At 46.7% G+C, this 25903-nt stretch overlaps 1 protein-coding gene across 1 annotated transcript in view; it reads left to right on the forward strand.

The window, feature by feature from the left end:
• Window positions 1-1329: 1329 nt before the first annotated feature.
• LOC311192992 (unconventional myosin-X-like) overlaps window positions 1330-25903 on the forward strand; it is a gene marked incomplete at both ends in the record, with an annotated part of 80265 nt that continues 55691 nt past the window's right edge. The window contains 11 exons of the mRNA XM_084265685.1: window positions 1330-1344; window positions 4591-4689; window positions 9143-9301; window positions 14011-14198; window positions 14422-14556; window positions 18963-19087; window positions 20430-20443; window positions 21094-21178; window positions 22326-22429; window positions 23714-23843; window positions 24705-24823. Of these exons, the coding sequence (XP_084121811.1) occupies window positions 1330-1344; window positions 4591-4689; window positions 9143-9301; window positions 14011-14198; window positions 14422-14556; window positions 18963-19087; window positions 20430-20443; window positions 21094-21178; window positions 22326-22429; window positions 23714-23843; window positions 24705-24823 (1173 nt within the window). The remainder of the gene's footprint in view (window positions 1345-4590; window positions 4690-9142; window positions 9302-14010; window positions 14199-14421; window positions 14557-18962; window positions 19088-20429; window positions 20444-21093; window positions 21179-22325; window positions 22430-23713; window positions 23844-24704; window positions 24824-25903) is intronic.

Here is a 25903-nt window from a genome sequence, read left to right on the forward strand (position 1 = left end):
CAATCGGTTGAAAAGTGCATTTATTGAAACCCGACCCTGGCTTTGTCTGGATGGCGCGGGCCCTTCCAGCCCCATCTCTGCTCTGTGGCTTACAACCACAAAGCCCACTGAGGCTGGGAGGAGAGCTGGCTTAGCACAACGCTGCTTCCAAGCCTGGGAGCGTATGGATCCCTCTCCAGGAAAAAACATGAGGTTTGGATGCCTCGTACCCATTGATCAGCCTCAGTGTGCCAAGAGGACAAAGGAACGTGTATACACAGCGCTTGTAGCTGGACAACGTACAGCACTCAGGGAGGTTTTTGACTTGGACGTGCGAGTGTGGAGAGGTTCGTTTCTCAGCCACCCCTGCCCTTGCTGCAGCTGTGACTGGGGATGGTTGTGCAAACCGAGGCACTGTAGGACCATCTCGTAGTATTGTGTTTGGGGGTTGATCTGGAGCCTGCGGACTGCACTCACTCACAAAGAAAACATCACTGAAGCCTCTCTCAATGGGAACAGAGTAGACAACTCTGTGTGTGTTTCATGCACTGGAAGCACTTTTCCTCTTTGAATAAACCCTGGAAAAACAATGGATCCATTGTGGTTGTTAGGAGCGTGTTACTCTTGGGAGTAACTCAGGTGTGTGCACAAGGAGGAATGGGGCACGTGAGCACTGTCAGAGGGGCAGCGCTGCTGCCTGCCTGCTCAAGCCCCTCAGCTGGGGCAGCTCATCTTTGCTGGAACCCAGGAAGAAGCCACTTCTACTCAAGAGGACATCCTGGGCAAACGTGACGATCCAAGGGTAGTCCAGACTACACGAATAAGAGGAGGGCAGGATATGATGACTTGTTTTTGAAGTGTGGTACAGTTATGGAGCAGCAGCTTGCTCTTGCCATTGCCCGAGTGCGTCTCCTGTTGGGCTAGGAGGTTGTGGGGAGGCAGAGGCACCCGTGGGCACGCCGTTCTGCGTACTTCCCTTTCGGTAGCTGGATAGCTCATGAGGAGGGTGTACCCGCTCTACTTTGATACACGGGCACTTTGCTTCTGCAGTCAGGGTTGTGCGCTGCTTGTTTGCCCCTGCACCCTCTCCCTGGAGTCAGCATTCCCTCATCCTTTCCCCACTGACACGGTACACTGCGTCCACTGAGATGCGGACACGGGAGTGTGAGACAGAACGCCTGGTACCAGTCATCCTAAAAAAGGCACAGAAGGCCAAAGAGATCTGTGGCTTCAATTGATTTCTTCTTATCACAGGTATCAGGAATGTTACTTATTTGCAAGTCTAGGGCCACAAAGTGCCAGGTGTTATTTGAACAGGGAAAAATGACATCTTAGAGCCCACAGTCCGCTATGGAAAACATCACGGTGTGAGTGAGGCAATACTGATGAAACAGTGCTCTTGGAATGCAAGTGACTTTATTTCCTAAATTATAACCCCATGTAATGGGATCAGTTTTCAGGATTGTGCTTCGTACGCGCTTTGTGGCGAGGCCAGTTCATGGATGGGTTGTCACTGAGGCCGTCGGAATGAGGATGCTGGTCTCTTCCTACCCTTGGTGCAGGAACTCTGGTACATTACTATTTGTTCTCTCCGTCAGCTCTTGCTGTTTCTGCTCCTCTTAAACAAACCCCCAACAACCTCCCTAATAAACTCCTCGTTAAAAGAAGGGTTGGGCAGCATTGAGGTATTTGTGCTATGTAAGGAGCTGGAGTTAACGGTATCATCAGTGTTCAGGCGGCTTTATTGGGTGGAAAGCAGTTACACAAAACCACGGCTCTGCTGTTCCTTAGCTGTCGTGTATCAGTTCACTCATCGCTTGTTGCTTCATTCTGTTAAACTGTTTTGTCTGGGGATGCCAGTGAGCACTTCTGTAACCTGGTTTGAAAACTGAGGGGCTCTTACTCTTGTTCTTGGGGAGCAAGGGTTTTCCCATCATCTGTGATGCCAGCAGGAGCTGGGACCCCGCATCCAAAGCTGGTGGGTCAGCACCCTGCAGTGCTGGGCCATGCTCTGCTTTGCTGCCCTCATCCCTCCTGTGGAAGTTCAGCCTCACTGCCTGGCAGTTCTTGGAAGCTTTCTGCTCAATTTAATCCTTTCAACTGATCAATGAGATGTGCGGTATTGGGGTGAGGCGAGTGATGTGAGGCCAGTCTCTTTGGTGTCACCATCTGCTTCTGTAGTTAGTCAAGGCTCCCGGGGGAATGTTGTGTTTAGAAAAAAGGGCTGATGGAAGGAGATGCACTAAAGCAAACTCAGCCTTTCAGGAAACGGGGGCTATGCTGGGCAGAAGTTACAATAATTATTTACTCTGTGGTTCCTATTCTGGCTGTCTCAGCATGATGTTCCTTTTGGAAGCACCATAAATGGGTGCAGTTATTCTACTGGGCAGAGGCAATTGCTGTTGTAAAAACAGCTACAACATCAAAGTGAACTGAAGTAAGTTCTGGGTGGTTGAAATGCTACAGTGCCTGGGAGTTTCACCATGTTGCCTTCTGCTTCTGAGCAGCACAAGAAGGATCTGCCGTAAGCTTGTAGGAAATGGTGCAATATTGTACAAAAAGAACTAGGTCTCCTCTTGGGAGTATATGTCATGACTCTTGCACATGGACTTCTGCTGGGAAAGGGGTCTGGGTGAGCCCAGACTTACCTGCAGGCTCTCATCTGTGTGCCTCTGGGTTACTGGTGTCTGAAGGCATTGAAATGTGCTGTTGGGAATGCATGTTTGTATTAAGCATACTAGAAAAGGTTTTCTGTCATCCCACTGGTGGGAACTCCAGACACAACTTTGCCATTTCCTGACTCTTTCTCTTGATACTGTGATGGTAGTAGGAGCCTTTGGTGAAAACAGTATCAAGATCTTCTAGTAATGCATACTGCTGTGCATATATTTATGCAGAATAGTCAGAATGTGAATTGGGAAACGGATGATTTCTCAACAGCAACATCTTGCCCAGACACCTCAGGACATGCTGTCTCAAGCATCAAGAGTTCCAGAAAATGTAAGAGGTTGCCATGAAGACCTCTATATAGTTCCTTAAAATATGTGTTTAACATTGCTTACCAGCTCTTATAGGATCTTGAAACTTGAACCTGCAACATAAGTTGTTTCTTTCTATTGTTATTGTTCGCTGGTTGTGAGGATGATCTTTGTGTGCCATCATTGGGTTTGGACACTGGTCAGCTGCACCAACGCTTTTCATTCACTCACTGAGGGGAAATAAATCTGCCTGCTGTGGAAACTCTAGAGCAGAACATAGCAGCAAAGCTAGAATTATGTAGGCCTTCTTAAATGTTGTTAAAAACAGTCCCTTTACTGGGAGGACTGGAGGTTGGAGTTATCTTCGACAATAAGGAGAATCCAAGGTAGCAAAGTGTATAAAGCGATTAAAGTAGTTTGAACAAACCCCAAGCGACAAACCGCAAACCCACCTAAGCTAAAATAAATCATTCAGGATGGAATTAGCATTCCACATTCTGTACAATGTAATACAGAAACACTATTGCATCTCTTCAAATGTGATAAGCCTATAAGCAAAGAGCTAATGGTGCTGACGGGCTTAAGAGGATAAGAAGGATTTTTATAATCAATAACTTAGGGGCAGAAACAAATTAGGAAGAAAGTAGGTCTATGAATCGATGAAAAGCAGGATGGCCTTAACGTTACTCATCAGTTCAGCACTTTGGCTTCTTCTCAATACTTATCTAAGCAGAATTTGTGATTTGTATGGAAAGGTACAGAACAGATTAGGTCTCAGTAACTGAAATGCAGTGTGACGTTATGTTCTCCCTGATTTGCCTTCGTGCTCCTGCTCTTTCCCTTGTACCAGGTCCCAAAGTTGGGCAGGGCAGGAAAGGCCAGTCCAGCAGACTGGTTTCCCCAGCACTGTTTGGGAGGGGAGGTATGAGGTCTGCTCGCCCCCCAGCTCCCTGCATGTGTGTTACCAGAAGTCTGCCCTGGTGCTCAGGGCCATCTTGAGGGACGCTGAGCAATTTAAGATGCAGCAGTGTGTGCGAAACTATACGTACATGGACGGCCATCATATATACATCAGTGTGTGTATACATCAGGGAAACACTCAAGTCATGTCATTTAACCAAGGAAACTCTCACAAGAGAGGAAGGCAAAGCTCTGTGAAGTCTACTTAGCTGTTGCTGATGACTTCTGGAAGCATTTTGACTTACAATGGTGTGTGGGTGTATGAAACTGTAAACACGCTTTATTTACATTTTCTATTATTATTATGGCATGACTTTTAATGAGTGGCTATTCAAAGTTTGAAAATATTTAGACAATCAAACCCACTGTTCTGCATGTTTATATCTCTCAGTGACTCTTCCTATAAAAGCTGACGTTTCTTTACACTGGTTTCCACGTGAAGCTGAGTAAAACTGCTTTTTCTTCCTCTCATGTTACATTAAAAATGTCAAAACCAGTTTCCCTGAAAATATAAGTAGAACTTGCTTAATAACTCTAAGCAGCTGTAGCTTGGAAGTAGCCTCTGGACACCGCAGGTTCCCCCAGCTTGCCCTGGGTGTTTGCACCCCATGTGTGCACCTCACAGGCTCCAGTTCTCTCTCACAGGAGGTCTTCTGATTTGTTCTTTTTGCAGGGTGCCAGGGTATGGCTGCGGGAGCAGGACCAGCTGCAGCCATGCACTGTTGGCTCATGTGCCGATGGAAATGTGTTCTTCACCTCGGATTATGGCATGGTAAGTGAAGTTTGCATGAAGCTGTAGCCTGTACCAAGTTGCAAGATGGACTTCTTGCGTGTCCTTCATGTTAAAAGGAAGTGTGTCAATTGAAATGCTGAAGTTTTGTCTGAGAAGTTGCCAGTCTCTGTTACAAACCAAGGTAAAGGTCTAACAATGGCTAAAAAGAGAATAGTGTTCTCTTTCTTCTGGCTATCTGTCTGCCCAACTCACTTGGCATGATTTTTCTCATGCCATCTTTGAAGGAGTTGCATTAACAGCCCAACAAAACCATCATATTGGCAAAATGCACCTAGGAAGGAGGCAGCTTTACTGACCAAGCAGCTCTTTCTCCAGGCACATGCTTCTTGTAAGCCGTGCTGCTGTAAAGGCTGTTGTACACACCATCATCTGCTGCAGCAGCCTTTGCCATCAGCCCTTTGGTTCAGGGGTATGTGGAAGTGAGGTCCCTGCATATGCTGGCAGCATAGCAGAGCTTGCTGTCAGCAACAGGGATCAGGTCTTTTCCCTGCCTTATTTCCAGCCCCATGCTCCTTGTGGCTCCCTGGCATGCCTGCTGCTGTGTTTGTGGAGTAATATTGGGAAGAGGGGACATCCGGGGATCATCCAAGTCCTCGGTGAGACAGCTGAGCTCCCTAACCCTGGGAAAACTACTCACTGAGGTTCTCTGTGAGTCAAACTGGGTCTGTGAGGAGCATGGGGAAATGTGCAGGACTGTGCCTTCCAACAGTGAGCCATGTGATCTGCTCAGCCCTTTTGAGGAAGGGTGCTCTCTAGGCAGCTGCTTTGTTACAGAAAACCAGACAGGTTTTTTCAGTCTCTTACCTGGCAAACAAAGGAGGACTCAGGAGGAAAGGGGATGTAGGACTCCAGCTTGTGGAGAGTGAGTGGTAGGACCATCATATTTTTCAGTCTTGCTTTGGAAGGGCGAGATTTCATACAGTTCCTTTTTAAAGAGCCCTATTTGTTTCTCAGAGACAGGAACTCACCTAGCAGACAAATAGGTTTTCTGTCTGGTTACTCTAGTCTCTCCAATTCTTTCTTGAGGAGTTCCCTTGTTTTGGGAGTGATGGATGGCCACTAACTCATTTTGAGACATCACAGGTAATGCAGCAGCCTGCGGAGAGTTGACACATAGTCCTGTGACTCTCCCAGACTTGCTCCTGTCTCTTCTGATAAGCTGCTGTAGCCTTGGAAAACCCTTCAAACACACCTGGCATCTCTGAAAGGACAGCAGAAATCCCACCATAGAGACAGCTGAGAGGGTGCATCCACCGCCAGCCAGGGTCCATGCTAGCAAATGTGCACAGTATAATTAATGCTGGATGGAGTCACAGGTTTTCTCCTCCCTGAAAGAAGAAATCCTTATGTTGATGGAGCATGTGCCTTATGGCTTATGCAGAAAAAGCACCTGGTGATCATCAAAAGGCTTCCTTTAGTTGGTGCCCTCCATGATAGCTCTTATGTGCTTCCCTTGCCTGCTGCCTTCAGTGCTTCACGACCGCAGGCTGTCCTAGCCTGGGTGAAAACTTGGATGAAAACATCTTCACTTTACTTTGGGTTGGATGGGCCAGATGATCGGTCTGATTTTAGGATCCTTAAATCTAGTACTGTTACGCTTGCTGTGGCCTGGCATTCCTGCAGCTCTGAGGTAAGAAGTCCAGTCATGCTTCAGAGCTTTTGCCATTTGTTTTCACTTCCTTAAAAACACCTCAGCAACAAATCCATCAGAAGTGTGACTTCCTGGGAGGAAAGGAGGAGCCGGCGCTTAGAAACACAACATTGGAAACCACAGACCAGCCAGACCAGCCAAAAGCTTTATGGACAAACATAAGTTAGATGCTGTGCTCAGGGTTATGCTAGTGGATGGATTTGAGGTTGAGAAGGAATCGTTTCTCCCTCGGTCAGCCTGGTCAGCAGGGTTGGCAGTCCTCATCTTGGCTTGTCTGCTGGCCAGGTTTTGCTTTATTCCTGACCATTGCAGCCCCTCTGAGAGAGTCTTGGTCATCTCGTTCAGACCACGGGCTAAAGCTGAGACAAAAATCTGTTTGTCACTGGGGAGAAAGTAGAAATCTTTGGCTGTGATGTGAGGTGTCTGTGTAGTATTTGGTGGCTTGTCTGTAGTTAGACTGAATAAACCCAATCAGGTGGCTCAAGACAGCTTTAATGGGTGATGATCTAATCCCTGATAATCATTTACTTGTGTATTCAGGGCCCCTGTTGCTCTTTGGGGTCCCATTTTCTCCTGTGTTGTCTGCAAGAGCAAGTAAACAAGCTCTGACCCATCACAATTATTTCTCATGCATAGCAGCTCCTTGGCACAAGTGCTGCCTGGTATCTTTCGGGACACTTGTCCACTCAGCTTTTTACCTAAATGTTTTCTTAATTCTCTTCTGGCCCAAATGGCCACGGGTGCTGACAAGGCAGTGGTAAATAAGTAAGTGCTGGGCAGATGTAAGGAAAGATCACGTGAGACTGTTCTGGACTTGGACAAATTTTTGAAGGGGACAAGTCAGCAGAGAAGGGAGAGCCAGGGTGGTTTGCTGCCTCATGGTTTGAAAGTGCCATAGTGGTTTTGCTCCTAACAGAGCCTGGTTCATCGGCAACTTAAATTTGGGGAAGAATACAGCTGTCCCATTTTCTCCCCTTGCTCCCTCAGTTTTCTTGTGGAAGTGCCTGAGGCTTCTGGAAAAGGAAAAAAAAAAAACCCAGGGTTTTTTTTTGGGCTGTGCTTACAGAGTGGGGCTGGCAGAGCTGCACACCTCTGACACCCAGGCGCAGGAGTGGTGTGGAGAAGACCAGAGAGGTCTGGAGAGAGCCTGCATGCTGGGGTGGGCCTTTGTTCTGACCTGTGAACAGAAACTGTATTTTGGAAAGCCTCCTGGCTGGCAAGAAAATCGGGCTGGTGGGCAGTGTCCTGGTGTAAGAGACTGAGTCCTTGTGTGACTGGGCAGGCCGGGGGTGGTCCCATCTGGGGAAGAAGCTTCTGCTTCCCCTCCAGGAGCAGAGCTGCTGTTTCTACAGCGCAGGCTTGTGGAGGTCTCGTTAGGGGATCCTGTGCCGGGTTATTCCTACCATGCCGTGGCAGGGTGGAGCGCAGGGCCCAGACAGGGTGCTGGCTGGGCACCTGCAGCGCGATGCGGCAGCCAGCGCCCTGCGAGGGACTCGCTGGAGGGGGCAGGGTGACCTCATTCTGTCTGCAGCCTGCGGCTGCCTGGCTGGCCTCTCCCTAGCAGTTAAGGCAGCCCAGGGCTGCAAGAAAGCAGGCAGGAGAAACCAGCTAGATCAACGCTTTACGTCATGGGTCTCTCTGGAGCCCTTCAGTCTCTTGCTGGTACCTGGGAAGGCTGACAGGCAGGGGTGGGAATGAGGTAGAGACCAGAGCCCCAACAGGGAAGGAAGAGCCCAAGTTTCTTTGGAAGGGTTACTGCGGGACAGGTGCCTTCTCCAGGCCACCTGTTTGAAGTCTCTCATCTATCTGTGCTGGGTTTTACCATCTAGTGCAGTTTAGGATGCAGGATGGGAGGTGGTTGAATCCAGGAGTGGGAAGCAACGGAAATAACTTTTGTGAAATGCCAGCATCGTGCTTGAGGAGGAGGAAAGGAGGGCTGGGACGTGGCTATGGTGGAGGGTAACAGTCACATAATCTCATCTGTGTTGAAAGGGGGTGAAGAAGATGACCTGATAGCTCAAGAGTGGGTTAGTGAGGAGGAGAAGGCTCTAGCAGGAAGAAGGATTCAGCAGTTTAGACAAAAAGAGTGCAACTGCATAGAGGGAGAAGAGGGCACTTCTCAGGGCAGTGGTAAAAGTTAATGGCAGTGACTGTGCAAATGCTTTGGAAATGTCATCAGAGATATGCATGCCAGCATGCATACAGGAGTCAATACTATATTTGACTTCTCATCTGCTTTGCTTTCCTTTGCCCTTGACATAGCACCCTCTCCCAGACATATTCTGGCTGCTCTGGTGGAGAGTGCAGGGCCAAACCTGGAAGGTGAATAAGCTTTTCCTTGACCTCCCCACAGTCAGGGATGTGAATGATCCCACCTATGTTTTCATGACAGACTGTTCCTGGTCTCTTGAGAGCAGCTGCCTTCATTAGTTGGTCGTGAGCTCAGTGTATAATACCTGTCCAGCCTAGTGCAGCTGGAAGCTGGTGCTCTGCTTCTGCTGAAGGGACTTTGGTAAAGATCAAGTAGCTTCCATGTCAATAGTGAAGGTGAGAGATTGACTCTATAGCAAAAGAATGCTGTATGGCTTCTGGCCAGAGAGCTCAAATAGGTAGGAACAGAAGAATAACTATAAAAACAGGGAGCAGATCTGTGCCTCATTCATTTGCTTTTCCAGTGTTGAAGTATAAAGCTGTGGAAAGGGCTGGGCATCTTTCCAGTGGGAAATTAGACCATGTGCCCAGGTGTCATGAGCTTATTTGTCCTCCTTTCCATTCTTCCAGGTATTCCAGTACCCCAAGGCCTCCCTTTCCAGAGAAAAGGTCTTGCCGATGCACCAGACCAGCGTTGATGGGGTAGAAGATATGTCCATGCTGGGAGATCTGCATGAAGCTGCCATCCTGCTTAACCTGCACCAGCGCTACCAACAGGGTAACATCTATGTAAGTGCTAAGCTGGGTCATGTCCCTTCTGGCCAGTGGTTTTTGTTTAGCTTCAGGGCTGCCCACTTTGCATGTGAAATACTGATTTTAGCATTGTTTCTGGAGCATTGTTTCATGTGGATAGAAATGGAGGGCTTTTTTCTGCCTTGCAAACTCCATCAGTCCTGTGAGATCCTACCTCTACCAGAGGGAACTCTTAGCATTTATAGAAAAACTTCTTCTGTGGTAGTTGTGCAGCTCTCTGTCCTCCGTGACCATCTGTGTTTTACAAGCTGGCCTCCGCGATCCCCATGTTCCCCATTATTGCTGTTCAGAGGTTTATACGACCAAGCAAACTGGGAAGTGCAGTGTACACAGGTAGTTGCTGAGTACCCTCCCAATCTGGATGAAGCTACTGCTTGACAAAGCTAGGAAAGCAAACTTGCTGCCTGTTTCTTCTGCGTTTATGTGCAGTTGTGCTTTTTTTGAGTTGCTCTGTTCTCATTGTACAGATGAATACTCAGAGCACCTCCTGATTTCCCTCTTGGGCCCTCAGGAAGGAGGCAAGTGTCAGGAAGGGGACCTGTGAGGGAAGACACACCTGGGATGAGGCATCCCCAGAGTGCCAGGATAGTGGCGTGCTCTGTGGAGACATGGAGAGGACAAGGAGGATACATTACAAAGACTGCCTTCCCTTGCTTGGCCATGCTATGCACACCCAGAGTTTTTCAGATTATGACAGGAAAAATGTAAATCTCTATCTGTGCTGCATGGCAACTGTTACCAAGGCAACCAAACCATACGCACCTGTATTCCAGGAAATGATCAATAAAGTGACCCCGTTTCTGAGCCACCTCCCACACTGGGATGCGGAGGACACTGCCTGTTCTCTCTTTGTTGCTGTAGACCCCCTTGCCTGTTGTCTGACAGCACAGCCCTGTGCCCCTGCGGCAGTACCCACGTGCATGGACTCTTTTGATGGCCGTTGTCCTTGTGGCTCCTCTGACCTCTGTTTGACATGTCCAATGCATTCATGCTGCTCTTCACCCATTAGGGTACATTCCTCTTGTTTCCTCAGGCTTTGAACTGTGAGGCAGGATTCTCCCCCTTTTCAGTCTGCTCCCTGTGCCAGGAATGCCACGCCACCAGCGCTGTGACAGCGTCACAGCAGCCTTTCCTCTAGCTCTGCTATGTCATGCCTTCTCCTTTTTCACTGTCAGTGAAATAACAATACTCCATCTGCGTGTAAAGGTGTTAAAGATTAAATATAATGTCATCTTTTGCCTGTGTGTGGCACATGAATGTCAGCTGTACACTTCAGATCTGGGTTTTTTTGAGATTTATGACTTCTGTAACATGGTCAGCACTGGGAGGAGCCCCTCCGTGGAGGATCATAAGCCCCTCCTTGAGTGGGACTGTATCTGCGTGTATGCTTGCACAAAGTCTGACCTGGAGCACACCAAGCCATACAAGTGCTTTTTTGCATTACTGCAGTACAGGTGTTCATATTGCAGTTACCTTGTCACTGACTACTGGCTTTTGCCATAGCCCAGCCACAGCTGAGCACAAATTGGGAATGTTGGCTGTAGTGCCTGAGGACTTGCAGTGATCTGAGAGTGAATGTTACAGGACTTGAGTTTGTTAATACCATCCTCAGCAGTGCCCATGGATAGAACGTAGTAGGCTAAGGTGGCAGATGATGTATTGAGAGGAGTTATGCCTGTCATTCAGAGCCAAAAATTATTGGAAGGTAATAGGAGAGCTCAGAAACAGATAAATACCATTTTCTGGAGCACAAATTGACCAGGAGGAGTGGGCAACCTGGAACATCGGTAACTAGTATTAAAAATAATAATAAACAATAAAAATCATTTAATGAAAGAATGGAAAGTTGAAAATGTGAAGTGGATGAGTGCTGTGACAAAGGGCAGTGTGGTTCTCAGCTGCATGCCTGGAGGCACCCTGCCATGAGCTCCTGAAAGGGATCCTTTTGATGCATTTCAGTCAGAGGGTGGTGGACAATGGGATCAAGTGCAGCCTGATGAAATCTGCAGGTGATACTGAACTGAGTGGGCAAGCAGATGCTTTGTAAGAGAGACACACCCTGCAGGAAGACCTGGATAGGCTGGAAGAGTGGGCTGACAAGAGCCTTATGAAGTTCAACAAGGATGAATGTATGGTCTTGTACCTGAAAAAATATCATCCAAGAGCGCAGCATGGACTGGGATCCACCTGCCTGGAGAGCAGTTCTGTGGAAAGGGTCCTGTGGTTCCTGGTGCACAGCAACCTCAATACGAGTGAACAGCGTGCTGCTGCGACAAAGGTGGCCAACAGGATGCTGGGTTGCATCAACAGGGGCATCACCAGCAGAGATAAAGGAGTCATTATCCCACTCTACTTGATGCTTTTCAGGCCACACCTGGAATATTGTCCTCAGTTTTGGTCCCTGCTACACAAAAAAGATGTGGAGAGGCTGGAGAGGGTCTGGAGAAGGGCCATGAAGATGATGAAAGGACTGGGAAACTTGACATATGAGGAGCAGCTGAGAGAATCAAGTTTGATCCTTGAGAAAAGAAGGCTTAGTGGGGAGACTTCATCACCATGTTCCAGTACTTAAAGGGTGGCTACAAAATACTGTTTAAGGAAGTTATGTGAACAAACAACAGCCTACAGTTTTTAGGAGTGCATCATCCCCCTTCATTCCTGCAATTCTTGTATCCCTTAATAAAAGCAGACCCAACATTGTGTGACTGAACTATAAATGAGCCAGGAGCTGTACTGCCACATTTTGTCCTGTCCCTAGCTCTGCCATGTCTAACTACCCAAGTAGGATCTCCTGTATTGAGATGTAGATGTCATGTGTGGCTTGTCTCACTCTATAGAGTTCTCTAGAGATGGTAACTCCTTGCAAACAGAGTGGCTGGTATGTACATGGTTGATGCACAGATACTACTGCTATTAAAAATTGTGGATAGAAATAATCAGTATGGCACTTCAGGATAGCAGCAGACTGCAACTGTGAGATGGAAAAGTTTCCTAGAACCACCTTTGAAAGAGATGGCTGTAGAGGAAGAAGATCTGCAGAGGTCTTTGTTCCTTGGAGAACTGAAACTAGAGTGAGAAATGCAGAATGAAACATCTGAGAGGAAAAAATGGTGTGAAGGTGTGGGGGAATGTTAGGGTGGACATCTCTGTCTTGCGGTTGCTGGACAATGTCTGTTGCTGAACTGCTTGTACAGTGCTTTTTCCTGATCCATGTTTCTCTCTCAGTGCTTTCCTATTTCCTCCCACCTGTCTTGCCAAAGATCATCTGCTTGCTTATTGCTTTCATCACCAATGAATTACATTTCTGGCCACAGAAGTCCATGCCAGAGGGTCCTTAGGACTCGTTCCATGCTAGCCTGTCTGTACTGATAATGCAATTAGCCCTAGGAGATGTGTTGGGTTTGGGCGTTTTCCCCAGCGGTTCTTGACTGCTGCTTTAATAAATGAGTCTTCAATATTTTCATGACTACAGCATCTTACGAGTCTGGCTTCAGAGCTTGGCATTGCAGTATGGCCCCAGATTTCATTAGGCAGGGAGAAAGCTCGCTTCTTTCTTGTCATCAAGTGTTTCACTTCCAGCTTCGCCAATGGATGCACGCAAATCCTTGTGTACCGTTGTGGTGACTCGTAGTTCATGGTTTGGAAGTATTACTAGATGTTGTCCCTGGCCACAAAGCTTGGCACCTACTGCAGTAATCTAAGTGTGTCCTCTGTCACCCCTGCTGAGAAGGATATTCCTGGAGTACAGCAGCCCGAGATGTCCTTGTGAGGGAGGCCACCGTACCAGCAGCGGGATTTAAGCTGGATGTTGACCATATCACAAAGCCATTGTTAGGAGAGAGGTGGCACCATTGCTCTGAACTGCAGCTCTGAGAATAACTGGATTTGAGCTGGTTGGCTGAACCGAAAAAGTCATGCCCCAAAAAGCAAAACTAATTTCCTTCTGTCTTCAGAAAAGGATAAGTTTGAAATGAAATATTAGGCTTCAAGTATTTTATTTTTAAACCTTGCTGACTCTTTTCTCAAAGTGTGAGATTTTCAAAATACATATTTTCAAAAGAAAATGTTTAGAAAATGTAGAAATGTTTTGACTTGAAATCCTGAGCTTCATCTTCAGCTGTCAATTTTGATTTGGCTTACCCAATGATTTAAGCTGCTCTGAACAGCATTTTTCAGCAGAAGAAAAATGCTGCGCTTTAGTGGCTCTTTGTACATGTGTGGGGGTCTGTCTCTCCCACTTCTTTGTTGAGGATGTGCTTGAGCCCTGCCAAGCCCCCTCTGCTTAAGACTGCAGCTAGGGACATTGAGGGTACATCCTGATGCTCCCTCCATCCTGGCTCTGCTTTTTGGCTTAAAGCACACTGCAGGGTAGCTGGGTATGAAGATGGCTTCATGTTTTTAAATTGTGTAAGTGTAATTTAGTAAAGACAAGACACTCTGATCACATTATTGTAAAACAGCAAAATTAAAACTGTCCCATCCATACCCAGTCATGCAGCCCTTGCCCTGAGGTTTGAGGTTCTTTGCCAATCTGGGGACCTCTCTGCTGAAGCCCAGCTTCCCCATTCCAGCTTTCTCCCTTAACCATGAGTTATTTCAGGGGTCAGGTTTGTTGTGTTTTGGTTTTTTTTTTTTTTTTTCCAGGAGCTTTTATTTCCTTGCTGTGTTTTGTTTTCTCCCCCTAGACAAACATTGGTTCCATCTTGGCATCAGTAAATCCCTACAAACCCATCCCTGGTCTGTACAGTGTGGATGCCATAGACCTGTACAGACAGCACCGCCTGGGTGAGCTGCCTCCCCATATCTTCGCCACCGCTAATGAGTGCTACTGCTGCTTGTGGAAGCGTCATGACAGCCAGTGTGTTCTGATAAGGTTAGAAATGGGAGAACCGGCTACTCCCTGACTGCATTACATGCCTTGCTCCTGCTGCTCTGTTTGCAATGACATCTGCATAAATATCCACACATCCTCCCTACCCTTTGCCTGGTCCCTGCTTGCCACAGCTATGTGTGTGTTTGTGGAGATCTCTTTGCTGACGTGGGTGGGATGGTCACCCTGGGTTTGTCAATGAAATGTGTGGGCTTTTTCTCAACAGCGGAGAAAGTGGAGCTGGAAAGACTGAGAGCACCAAGTTACTGCTGAAATTTCTGTCAGCCATGAGCCAGACCTCCCTTGGAGCCCCTGCATCTGAAAAGAGCACTCATGTGGAGGAAGCCATCCTGGAAAGCAGGTACAGTCATCCTCATGGGTGCACGGGGTCCCATCCCTGCAGATGTGGGTGTGCTGCCTTTGGTGGGGACACTGCCTTCTGGGCAGCTGGGCCATGGATGGAGCTGAACCTGGGCAGTGAGGATCATGCAGCTGAACCATGATATGTCAGGGAAATGTGGAGGTCTTGCTGGGACACCTGATGTTGGCTGCTCTCCGAGCTGCCTGTGGATGAATTAGGCTTCTTTCCAATAGCAGTGCGGGTGTGCTTGGCAACTGGAGAATTAATCCTCCAGCCAAGGCTGGGATTTCTCCTTCCTTCAGTAACTCACCCCCCGTACCCACACATCATTATGCAGTCCCTCTTGCAAGCTTTAAATCTCTCGTGGCAGTGGCTGGAGGGGACATGAGTAATACCCCCTGGCTGTCTGAGCTCACCCTGTCTCCTACAGCTCTTGGTTGTGGCTGTGCTTGTGACGAGTCTCTGCCATGCTTGGACTCCTGATCTCCTCCTATAGCTCCTGGTTTTCCTCAGCCTCCATTTGTTTCAGGCCACCAGTATGTCTTGCCTCAGAGGTCCTGTGGGTCACCTTGCAGCTCACTTGCTGTCCAGGCAAACATTTCATAGAGAAACGTCCGTGAGAGCTGAGAGGGGTATGAGTGAGGAGATTTGCTGGGGACTGCATCAGGGCCTGTGTGCAAGGAGGCTCCAGGCTGGTCGGAGCTGTCCCAGCTGGAGCTGGCACCTACCAAACCCTTGCCAAGGTGTTAGGCAGGCAGGGAAGCGTATGGTGCTCAGGTCAGACATTTTGGGAAAGAAACTGTGCTCTGTTGGGGAGTTCTTTGTCCCTGAGGAGGTCCTGATACCTCTGAGGGACTGTGACCCATGCCAGGGCAGGGACACCCATAGCCCATGGATGAATTGCATTGGAGCAGGGACACTGAGAAAAGAATTGTCAGGAAAACACGAAGAAGCAAAGTGAAGATGAGGAAGACCAATAAGAGGCAAAGAGCAGCAGACAAAATGAGGAAGCAAAGAGTGGTAGAAAGGAACAGCCTGGTATGCGACTTTCTGCACTGCCTGTGTGGGGAGTTGCAAGGGGCTGGGTGTAACCCCCGGTAAAATGGAAGCTGAGGCTGAGAAAAGGAGGACAATCAGTGTTTGGCTTTCCATTAAGCCTTGGGAAGAAAGAGGAAAGATGTTTATTTAAGTATGTTTTGTTGCTCAGGTCCTCCTTTGTCTTAACACCTGAATTCTATTTAATAACTTAAATGCTTCCTAACACAAGACCTGTGCCTGGAGGAACTTGCTGGGGTCTTGCAGTTCAGTACTGCCAAGGGTGAGGCTGCAGGTCAGTTCCAGTTGGAACCTGGGATAGTTGCAGAAACCTCCAGAGGAGTAAATCAGATGCCTGCGACAGGACCTAGTTGTGTTATAGGCTGAAATCTTTGAACTGTCAGTGTAAAAGTGACCCTCAAGCAAGTGGTGTATTTGAGGGCCCAGAAAGTAGAGAGAAGGAATATTTCCTATAAGGTGATGACTCAGAGCTTTGCCAGCGATCGTGGTGAAAATAGATAAAGCAGACATGCAGTTTCTAACTGCATGTGGTCCTGTGGGTCACCACGCAGTGTCTAACTGCATGTGGTGGTAGCTCCAAGAGCACTGCAGTTTTGAGGCTCCTTAAAGCAGAGCAGCATTCAGTGGAAGGGTTGCTGCTGCCTTTGGACTTGGTGCTCGAGAAACCGTTGCCGGATGATTTATCCTTTGCAGGTGCACAGATGTTACCAGGGATGTGGAAAATTGGAAAAAGCTCTTAAGCACGGTGCAGTCATGACTCAAGATCTGCAAAATCTGCTTTAAGGCAAGCAGCTTAGAAGGCTCAAGCCTGCTTAGCGGTTAAGTGGTAACTTGACTGTGAACCAGAAAGCTTCCAGTGGTAGGTAGGTGATTCCTGAGTCTGCGGGATCCCACAGCTGTGAGGTAGAGTAGGAGCTCATGACCCATTTTGTGTACATCTCTAGTGCAACCTGAGCCATTGCAAGGCAAGTGTGAGAGCATTTGATTTGTCACCTTTTGCCTGAAGAAGAGAAGCTGAAGACCTGGCCTGGAGCCAGAAGCTTCTGCCTCTCCTCATGAGTCTACCTCATATGTTTGCGGTTCAGCTTCACTCGCTCTGCCAGAGGCCCTCTTTGGGTCAGCTTATGGCAGGTTTTCATCCCTGCACCCAGTGCTTACCAAGGAATCATGCTGGATTCTTTCTCTGTTTCAGACACCATTATAAACAAAACATTACATCAGCTTTCTATCATTTGCTTGTGTGTTGTAACGTTCATGCTTGGTATATTTCTCAGAAATCCAGCTCTGAAAACTCCCTTGGCACTTCTCATTTGGTCTGTTTTCCTTGGGAATCAGTCCATTAAAAATGCTGCTAACTTCCCTCTTGGCTTTTTTCTTGCTTGCTTGGCTCTAAAGCAAGGTGGTGTTGCTGACAGCATAGTCACCTTTCCTTTTATTCATCCTTCTAACCTTTGAATCTTCATTTTTGTCTTCAACTATGCATCTGAATCCCAAAGCTGTGTATGGTACAGAGTTTCCAAACCCCAGGCTTTGCTTTCTGTTGCCTTCCTGAAACTGGTCCCTATTGCTGGCTGTGTCAGGTCACTCACCCTCCTGCCCTGAAGATGCTGCCAGCCTCAGACACACTCACGCCTGTTTCCTCCCCACCCCATCCCTGAAAGACTTATGCACTCACGTGCACATGAACTAAGCTGTAAAGATACTTCCTGTTGCTTTACTTATCTAATTTAACATGACTTAGAGCCATAAAGATTGGTGGGTTAGTTGCTGCGCTCTCGCTGCAGCTTTGGTGGTTGCATAACATAAAACTGGCCTCCTTTTCCCTGCTTGTCCCATTAATTTTTGTGGCATTGGTGTGCTCACTGAGGTATCCCTGTGCAGTGTCCTTGTTTACATACTTGGTTCGGAGGAGTAGGTCTTGGAGTTAAAATTCTCCAGGGCAAGGAACTTACCTCCTGATCTGTGCACAGAGATGTCTGTGACTGGCATTTCTGTGGCTGTAATGCATTATAACAGGGCAGCTTCATTTACATATTTTTGTTTCTTTAAAGTGATATTTTCATTTGAGATATTAGGAAAATACTGCCTGAAGTTTTTTGAAGTTTTTGGGGCCTTTCCTACAACCCTGGCTCTTAGCTAACACTTGCAAGGCCTGAAGCTTTCAGCAAACTCCAGTGGTATCTCTAGTTGAGGTTATTTGACATGTTCTAATTATTAACTCCTGAATAATCCTCTATCTGCCCCTGCCTCCAGTGGAACTGCCCATTCAATTGATGGAGATGTTTAAAAAGCCACTATTTCTCAGGGTAATAATGGCAATTAATTTTGTTTAAAATTATGTATGTTTTAAAATTAAACATGATCACATAAAGTTCTTGTAGCATCTTCATGACTCCTTTCTTGTCAGCCCTTTGGATTATTTTAGAATTGGCTAAATTGCAAAAATGACTATTTTAATCCTGGCTTCAGAGTGTCAGCTTTCAGTTTGAATGGTTTAGGCTTTTCCCCTGTACTGTTCTGTGGAGCAAGAACCAAGGTGCATTTCATCTCACTGTTTTCCATGTTGAACGAACCTCCTGAAGACAGGAAGGTGACCAGGAGACAAAATTCTTTGTCGCTTGTCTGAAGTTTGGTGGTAGGGGTTTTTTTCAACATTTTTTCCCCCGAAGCTGATGATGTGGCACTCTCAGAACAAAGTTTTCAAAACTGTAATGTGTGTGTATTCCCTTCACCACGTGGTTTGTATCAACCTAAGCAAGATTTAAGTAACAAAACAGAGTTTGTGTGTTCCAGTGTCAAATCTCAGTACCAAACTCATCAGTTTCTTACTGTGTTTGTCTGTTAGTTTGAAAACATCTACCTGCAAGTTTAAGAGCTGGTTTATAGTGTCTTCTCTTCAAAGGTAAAAACAGAAACAAAGGAGTATGTGGTTTAAAGCTACAGAGTGTTTGCCCTAGAGATGTCTGATGCTTCCAAGAAACCCCCCCAGCCCGTTTCATGGGATGCTGCTGTGTTAAGCATGCAACCTGACTGTGTCTCGCTGCCTTTCATTTCCTGAAGCCACATCGGTGGGGAATGCCCTCGGCAGCGTGAACGCCAGCTGCCCATGCTGATTGGGGGCTGATTTAATTAACTCCAATCCCAAAGGTTTAAAATTTATCCAGCAGTGTGTTAAATTACTCTTGCCATCCTTCCTTGCCCTTGAGCTCTTCCTGCTTGTCCGGTCTGGTGCTGTAAGAAATTAATCTCACGTGGCAGTGCACGCTGTGCCAATGGCAAAGGGTTGGGCACGTGCTTTGTTGTAACGGTATCAAATCACCAATGCTATCTTCATTGCCTCCCTTCTGCAGCCCCATTCTGGAGGCCTTTGGAAATGCCAAGACAGTTTATAACAACAACTCCAGCCGTTTCGGCAAGTTCATCCAGCTGCACTTCTCTCAACACGGACACATCCAGGGAGGACGAGTAACCGACTGTATCCTTTTCTTCAGTGCCTCACAAATGGATGGAGTGAGGGAAGATGAGGAAGAGCTCAGGGTGGGTCAGGAAATCCCTCATCACAGTTTCTCAAAGCCAGTTTATAATGGTGGGAAAACTTAAGGAGAGAGAGGAAGTGTTTGTTTTCTGGCTCTGCAGCACTTAACTCTGAAAACCTTTTGTCTAGGGTACTACACTAGGTAGGAGCATAGTTTGATTTTTCACTTTGGTGATCACAACACCTGATGGGTAAATCCCTAGAATTTGCTACCTAGGAAGATCCCTCATGTTGACTGCATCCTGTTTTTCCCAGACGATTTTTCCCTTATGTTATCTCTGCCAATGAATTAATCACTTAGAAAAGCGTAGAAAAGCTAAGAATCAATATATTCTGCACAATATTTGGATGCAGAGAAGAACAGGAATTTAGAGGGCTGCTTAGGACTCCCTGTTTTGTGCTGCCCATCCCAGTGGACCTTGGAACTCCTAATCATAAAATGCCTCAGTTTGCAAGACATCTATAAGCATCATTGAGTCCAACTCCCTGCAGGACTACCTAAAACTAAACCATATGACTGAGCATCATCCAGACACTCTTTGAACTCTGACAGGCTTGGTGCTATGACCACACCCCTGTGGAGCACATTCCAGTGACAGCCAGGACAGGGAAGACCAGACATGGTTGAATTACGTTGTGCCATGACCACTTTCTTCCCTGTGTGCCCATGTATCCCTCTCCCAAAGGCTTTGACCATTTTTTTGTCTACATGAAGCAGCTAAATCTGCCCTTGACTACGTTTCTTGATGTTGGTATTCACAGCTGCTGATGACTGCAGACCACACCAGTTTCCACTGGAGTCAAAGCCAGATGAATTTACTACTGTCATAAATAGCAGGCTTGGCTTGTTTAGTCTCTGCTCTTTGTGCTGTGGGTAGATTACAGACCCTGGTCCCTTGCAGAAGCAATGAGAGATGATGCAAGACTTGCTGTGTGCAATACAGACTTCCAGATCAGAGTGGCCTGTCTAATCTTTCCAGGTGTCCCTATTGTGGCTCATCCTTTGTTAAGTTACCTCACCATTGTGAAAGTCCTGTGTTTTATCTGACCCTGCCTTTTTAAATATCTCGTGGGCACATAGTATCTCCTTGGACAAGGAGTAGTGGGGAGGATCCAAGATGATGTTTGAGACAGCTCTTTGCCACTTTGCAAAGTGACAGCTATTTAATGATTTGGTGCTTGTTACAGGATTCATCCCAGCGAGTCTAGAAGATTCTTTGCCAGTTGTCAGGAGATCTGTGCAGATGTTATTTGAATGTTTTCTCCTTAACATGCTGTTCAGATTTACTGGAAAAGGTAGGTGCCACCACTGCTGCCTGCTGTGTGAGCCTTCTCCTCATGCTATGGTGGGGCAGTGCCAGATCTCCTGGGTGATGCATCCTTTGTCACAGCATGTAGCTATTATCTCTTTAGGCATTACTACTGCAACTGTCCCAGCTGAGGAAGACGATGGTAGGGGAACAATGTTGTTCTGAATCTATCAGAGCCCGTTCTCCTGTCTTTGAAAATGCTATGAATTACAGAGACTTCCAAGTTACAGCTGTTCATGAATCATAGACTCATAAGGGGAAAGGAAGAGAGAATAACCACCTGGAAACTCAGTTGCATAGAGAGGGACATGGGAGTACAACTCCAAATACAGATGTCTCTGCTCTGATGTCATTTACTTTGGACTCAGGAGCTCACTGAGGGCCAGAACCAATAATGTTCAGTTTGTCCATGTGTGCTCTGTCTGAGCTCAGAGAAATCTGTATGTGCACAGTTGCACAGCCACACATGACAAGGTCTTGATGTAGATCTTGTTTAGACAACGCCGTCACTAAACTGGAAGGAGTCCCTCTTGTGCATTGGCCCTGGAGATTTACCTGTATCCTAATCTTTTCTTTGACTTTGCAAACTCAAGTTTGATCCCTCCCTACTGGCTACTCCTGTATTCTTTGTTTCAGAACAGAGTGGTGCACCAGAATCCTGGAGAGAGGAATTACCACATCTTCTATGCTCTGCTAGCGGGTGTGAGCGGGGAGCAGAAAGGTAAGTTCATTTTCTGAGATATAGCTTTGTCTTCTTTCCAGTCCAGTAGGTGTAAGTCATCCTGAGCACAGATATTTAAGGTAGTTGATGTATAACGAAGCACTGATGGTCTTGCTGAAGAGATCAGATTTATGGACAGGAACATGTTAACAGTTGCAGTGTGGTTTTGAGCGACTGGGGAACTTCTTTATGCCTTTGTTCAATGTGTGTTAGAATAACCAGAACTGGGCCTGGTAGAGTGGAAGGAAGTAGGGCTTCAGTTCTAGGGAGTTCATGCAGGAACGGCCATGCGGGTGAATACAGAGTTCCATCTAAAGCCAAGGGAAACATTGAGGACCATGGTTATCAGCAAGTACTTAGGGAAAGCATGCAAACCAGATTATTCTCTTCAGCAGAACTCCACTATTCTTCCCCATCTCCCTTTCCAAGCAGATGTTCCAGGCTGCTTTACTTCCCCCATCTGTACTGTGTTTCTGTCTCTTGAGAATCCTTGTCTCCTTTGTCCATGGATCTTTTAGTTTTCCTCTATCCTTTTCAAAACAGGGGATCATACCTGCAGATAGTATTTAAGATGTGGCTGTGCTACAGATATGTACAGAAGTCTAATTCTGGGTTTATGTTTAGTTCTGTGTTCCTTCTAAAGCGGAAGGAACTGGATTGTGCAGTTTTTGACTGCTGCTCAGCATTGAGATGATGTCTTCAAACATCCTACTGTGACACTCTGAACTCTGTCTCAAGTGGTGATACCTAATTTAGAAGTCACTACTGTATGTGTATAATTAAGACTATTTTTTCTGTAAACTTTGAGATTGAATTTCATCTTTTGTTTGTTTGGGTTTTGGTTTTTTTGTGGTTTTTTCTGAGTCAATTCAGTATTGAAATATTTTTCTGTGACTCTTCAGCTTGGGATTTGAGTGTTCTAAATTGTTTTGCATACCATCTGCAAGCTTAGTTACTGCACACCCTCATCTTCCTCTTCTCCAGTGCATTCACTGACTAGGTGTGCCTTTTGAGGGATGTGGAATCTGTTCAGATGGACTCTCCCTGTAGTAAACATACATACTGGTTTTGGGGACCAAGAGCACAGAATGAAAAGGCTGATTGCTAAACAAATTGTTGTCTTTCTCCTCTTCCTCATCTGTTGCAGAGAGCCTCTGCCTCTCTGGGCCAGAGACGTACCACTATTTGAACCAGTCTGGTTGTGTGACTGATGAGAACTTGAATGATGTAGAGATGTTCAGTAAAGTCATGGTGAGTCCTGCCCTAATTTCTCCTGAACTTCTGGGTACAATCTCATGGGCTAAATGTGCTGCAGGATCTAGATCTCACAGGAAGAATTTGTTTGCCCTAAGCCAAAATTTGGTGTTCAAGAAGTCTGAAACTTGGCTGTACCTGTTTATGGTAAAAATAAGGCTCAATGAGTGGTTTTAGTGTACAGAAATGTGGGAGTTTAGGAAATAGTCGAGGATGAATAATAGTTGAGAATGATGGAACCTTTGGCGAGCACAAACCCTACCTCCCACCACATATTGGTTCCTGGGAACCCTCTAGATGACCTGATGAAGGAAACCTCACACTGACCATTAGAAAGGGAATATCTTGGTCTGAAGGTAATGTTCTACAGAAATGGTCTGGTACAGTTGTATCGCTGTGCAAGTGGCATGTTCTGAAATACCACACAGATTTCAATAGATGTCTGTAACATTACCAGAAGTTATGGGTTTAGCAGGATGAATACGCAATTCATGGTTATCAGCCTGAGAGCTTTGATAATGTAGGTGAAACCAGATAGGCAAGGTGCCAGAGGTCAGGATTTAAATAGCTCCTGCTTAGGTGTGATTTATGGGAAGGAAATATCTCCTGTGTGACAGAGGTTTCAATGGTTTCAGCTGAGGATGGGCCTGCAGGAAAGAAGGGAACTAGAACCCTGGCAGGGTGAATACATGAGAATTAGGTCCTACTCCTCAAAATCAGTTTATTGCCAAGAACCCTGCCTTGCATGCAGGCACTAAGACAGAGGGAATGTGCCATGCCTCTTCATTATCTGGTAACCTGTTTCTAACCTTCTGAAAGGTTAATGCTGAAAGTCTGGTTTTAAATCTTGCTGCACAAATCTACTACTGTAAGCCAGAGTAAATGAAGTATGTTATATGGATCTGTCCTTCAGGGAAGACAGTAAGGCAGAATGTGGAAGCAGTCCAGTGACCTCTGTAACCAGTACTGTTGGTGGTCAGGGAACAATTTCCTCACACAGGGACAGACAAATGTGTTCTTTCTGTGAGAAACAGGCAACAGCAGCAGCAAAATCCAGTTTGAGGATAGGGCAATTGCCCACCTGCCTAAGATGAGGATAGGGTAAATGAAGGAGATAACGGGAGACCAAGGTCGTTGACAGATGTATAGCTGTGGGAGGGGCTGTGCCCTCCCCAGTTTCACTTTGATTCACAATGACTTTTATATTTTTTATGGACATGAGTGTGGCAGTTGTACTGTGGCTGTATGTACAGCCAGCATTATCTGTATGGTTTTGCGTAGACTGCCATGAAGGTGGTGGACTTCAGCACTGAGGAAATCAGAGACATCTTCAAACTTCTTTCTGGCACGCTTCATCTGGGAAATGTGGAGTTCATGACAGCTGGAGGGGCCCAGATTACAACAAAAGCAGGTAAGTGGGACACAAGCAACATGGTAGATCATGCAAAGCCCCATAAGGCCCCCAGTGAAGCTCATGCTGTTGTCTTTTCTCCCTTGGCTGTGCTGGTGTGCAGTGCGTTTGCCAGCAGATTCCCTGCAGTTTAACCCTGCAAAAGCATTGCCAGAGGATGCATGGATGTACCAGGATGCACAGGATGCCAAAATACCAGCAGGATTTAGTGGTGCTGGGGCCCTGTGATCCATTTGTCCTCCTGTGTACTCTCAGGCTGAGCCTCCAGTCTCACAGTTTCTCATCTGTGTTGAAAGAGCAGGAAGCAATAGAACAGGGAGTTAGAGATAAAAGACTTTCCCACATCTTCCTGTGAAGCATCTGCTCCTGTGTGCTTTGTTACAGTTACCGAGTCTGAGCTGGTCTGATAAAGTGAATCCCTGAACAGACAGAAGCAATACACATCACAAGTGCTTCAAGTCTTCAGTTAATTGCCTGTCTTCTTGACATCCAAGTTTAGCAATCCCACGCTCAGACTGCATTATTGTGCCTTTAGGAAAACATATCTTCTCATTCAATAAATATTTTGCTGGTGCTGAGATTTACACAGTGCTTTGCTCTTCCTGTTGTCAGCAGAAAGGCTGACTTATATGAGTGTCTGACTGTGGCCCGTAGCGGGTGCTGACCCTGCCTCAAGACTGGTTATGTGAGCTTACAGCTATGGGTTTACCAAGGAGAATGAAGTAAAGGGAGTGCAGTTCGTGCTGGGGCTCAGTCACTTGCCTTGTCCTGGGATTTCCTCACCGAGCGGCAGAATGCAGATCCCCTCTGAGTGACAGGGGTCCATGCAGGAGAAAAAAGTGTCTCCTCTTTTGTTATTAGTGCTCAACATTGCCAGCGACCTCCTGGGCTTAGATGCCTTCCAGCTATCTGAAGTACTGACACAGAGGTCTATGATTCTGCGTGGGGAAGAGATCAGCTCCCCTCTCACTGTGGAGCAGGTAAGTGTCCTAGTGTATACTACTGCTTCTTCCACTTCTACATTTCCAGGCCCCCTGTCTCCCTCTTGTATCAGTCATTGAAGTGTTGAGATTCCTCTTATACCCTCTAGGTGCTCAGCTGTGTCCTTGAGTACTTTGTCCTCCTATTGGTAGTTCAGGTCCCAGTGCTGGTAACTGCAGAGCAGTGGAGCTTATTGGCCTCACTGGTCCCAGTGCTGACTCCACTTCTGAGGCTTCACAGCTTCAGTTCACCAAATGGCAACACACAATGCTGGTTTTAAGTCGCCCTCGCTCGCCAGGAGTCGGTCGTGCTCGTGTCATGCAGAAGGTACACCAGCTGCTTCGTGGCCGTTGCACGTGTGCACCGCACGCCTCTCCCTTGCAGAGCTCCCAGGTTAGGCTGCATTTGCTGGGAGATAAAAGCTTGCACGCAGTTACCACAAAACATCTGGCAGAGGATAGGCTGTTACCCCACAGAGGTGTCTTTGTGTAACCACACACCACAAAGGAGGACCGAATAAACTGACATGTAGTTCTGATCTTCTGAACCCAGACTGGGTGCTGAACCCGGTCCTGCTTATCAGTTCAGTTTCTCTGTGGTTCATGGCAGTGTCGTGCCTACTAACTAACTAGTGGTGTTGCTGATCACTTGAGGGCACTCTTGGTGTTTTAGGTCCATGCACTGTAGAAAATCTTCTGTCATTAATGCAAGACACCAGGAAACAAGGAATAATCTTACTAGGATGGAATAAGCATTGTGTTGTAGCAAAACGAACATCTGTAGTGGAAATCTTGTGCTGGCACAGACTGCAGAGGGTTATCGATCCAACCCCTCCATTATCAGAGAAATTGGAAGGCTCTCTCTTAGTAGGCTCTCTCTGACAGATGTCTGTCTAACTTTCCTTCACATTTCCCATGGAAGGAATTTCATAGCCTCATTAAGTAGTATCCTGATCTATCTGCAGTGGAGTCTGGAGTTGGAAAGATTTTCTTCATATTTAGATTACCTTTGACACCCCAGCTGTCTACCTTACAAGCTTCCACTTCTGTGAAGTTTTTCATGTGGTCTCTTTTCTAAGC

The sequence above is a fragment of the Gallinula chloropus genome (assembly GCF_964237585.1).
Source record: "Gallinula chloropus genome assembly, chromosome: 5".
Taxonomy (NCBI): domain Eukaryota; kingdom Metazoa; phylum Chordata; class Aves; order Gruiformes; family Rallidae; genus Gallinula; species Gallinula chloropus.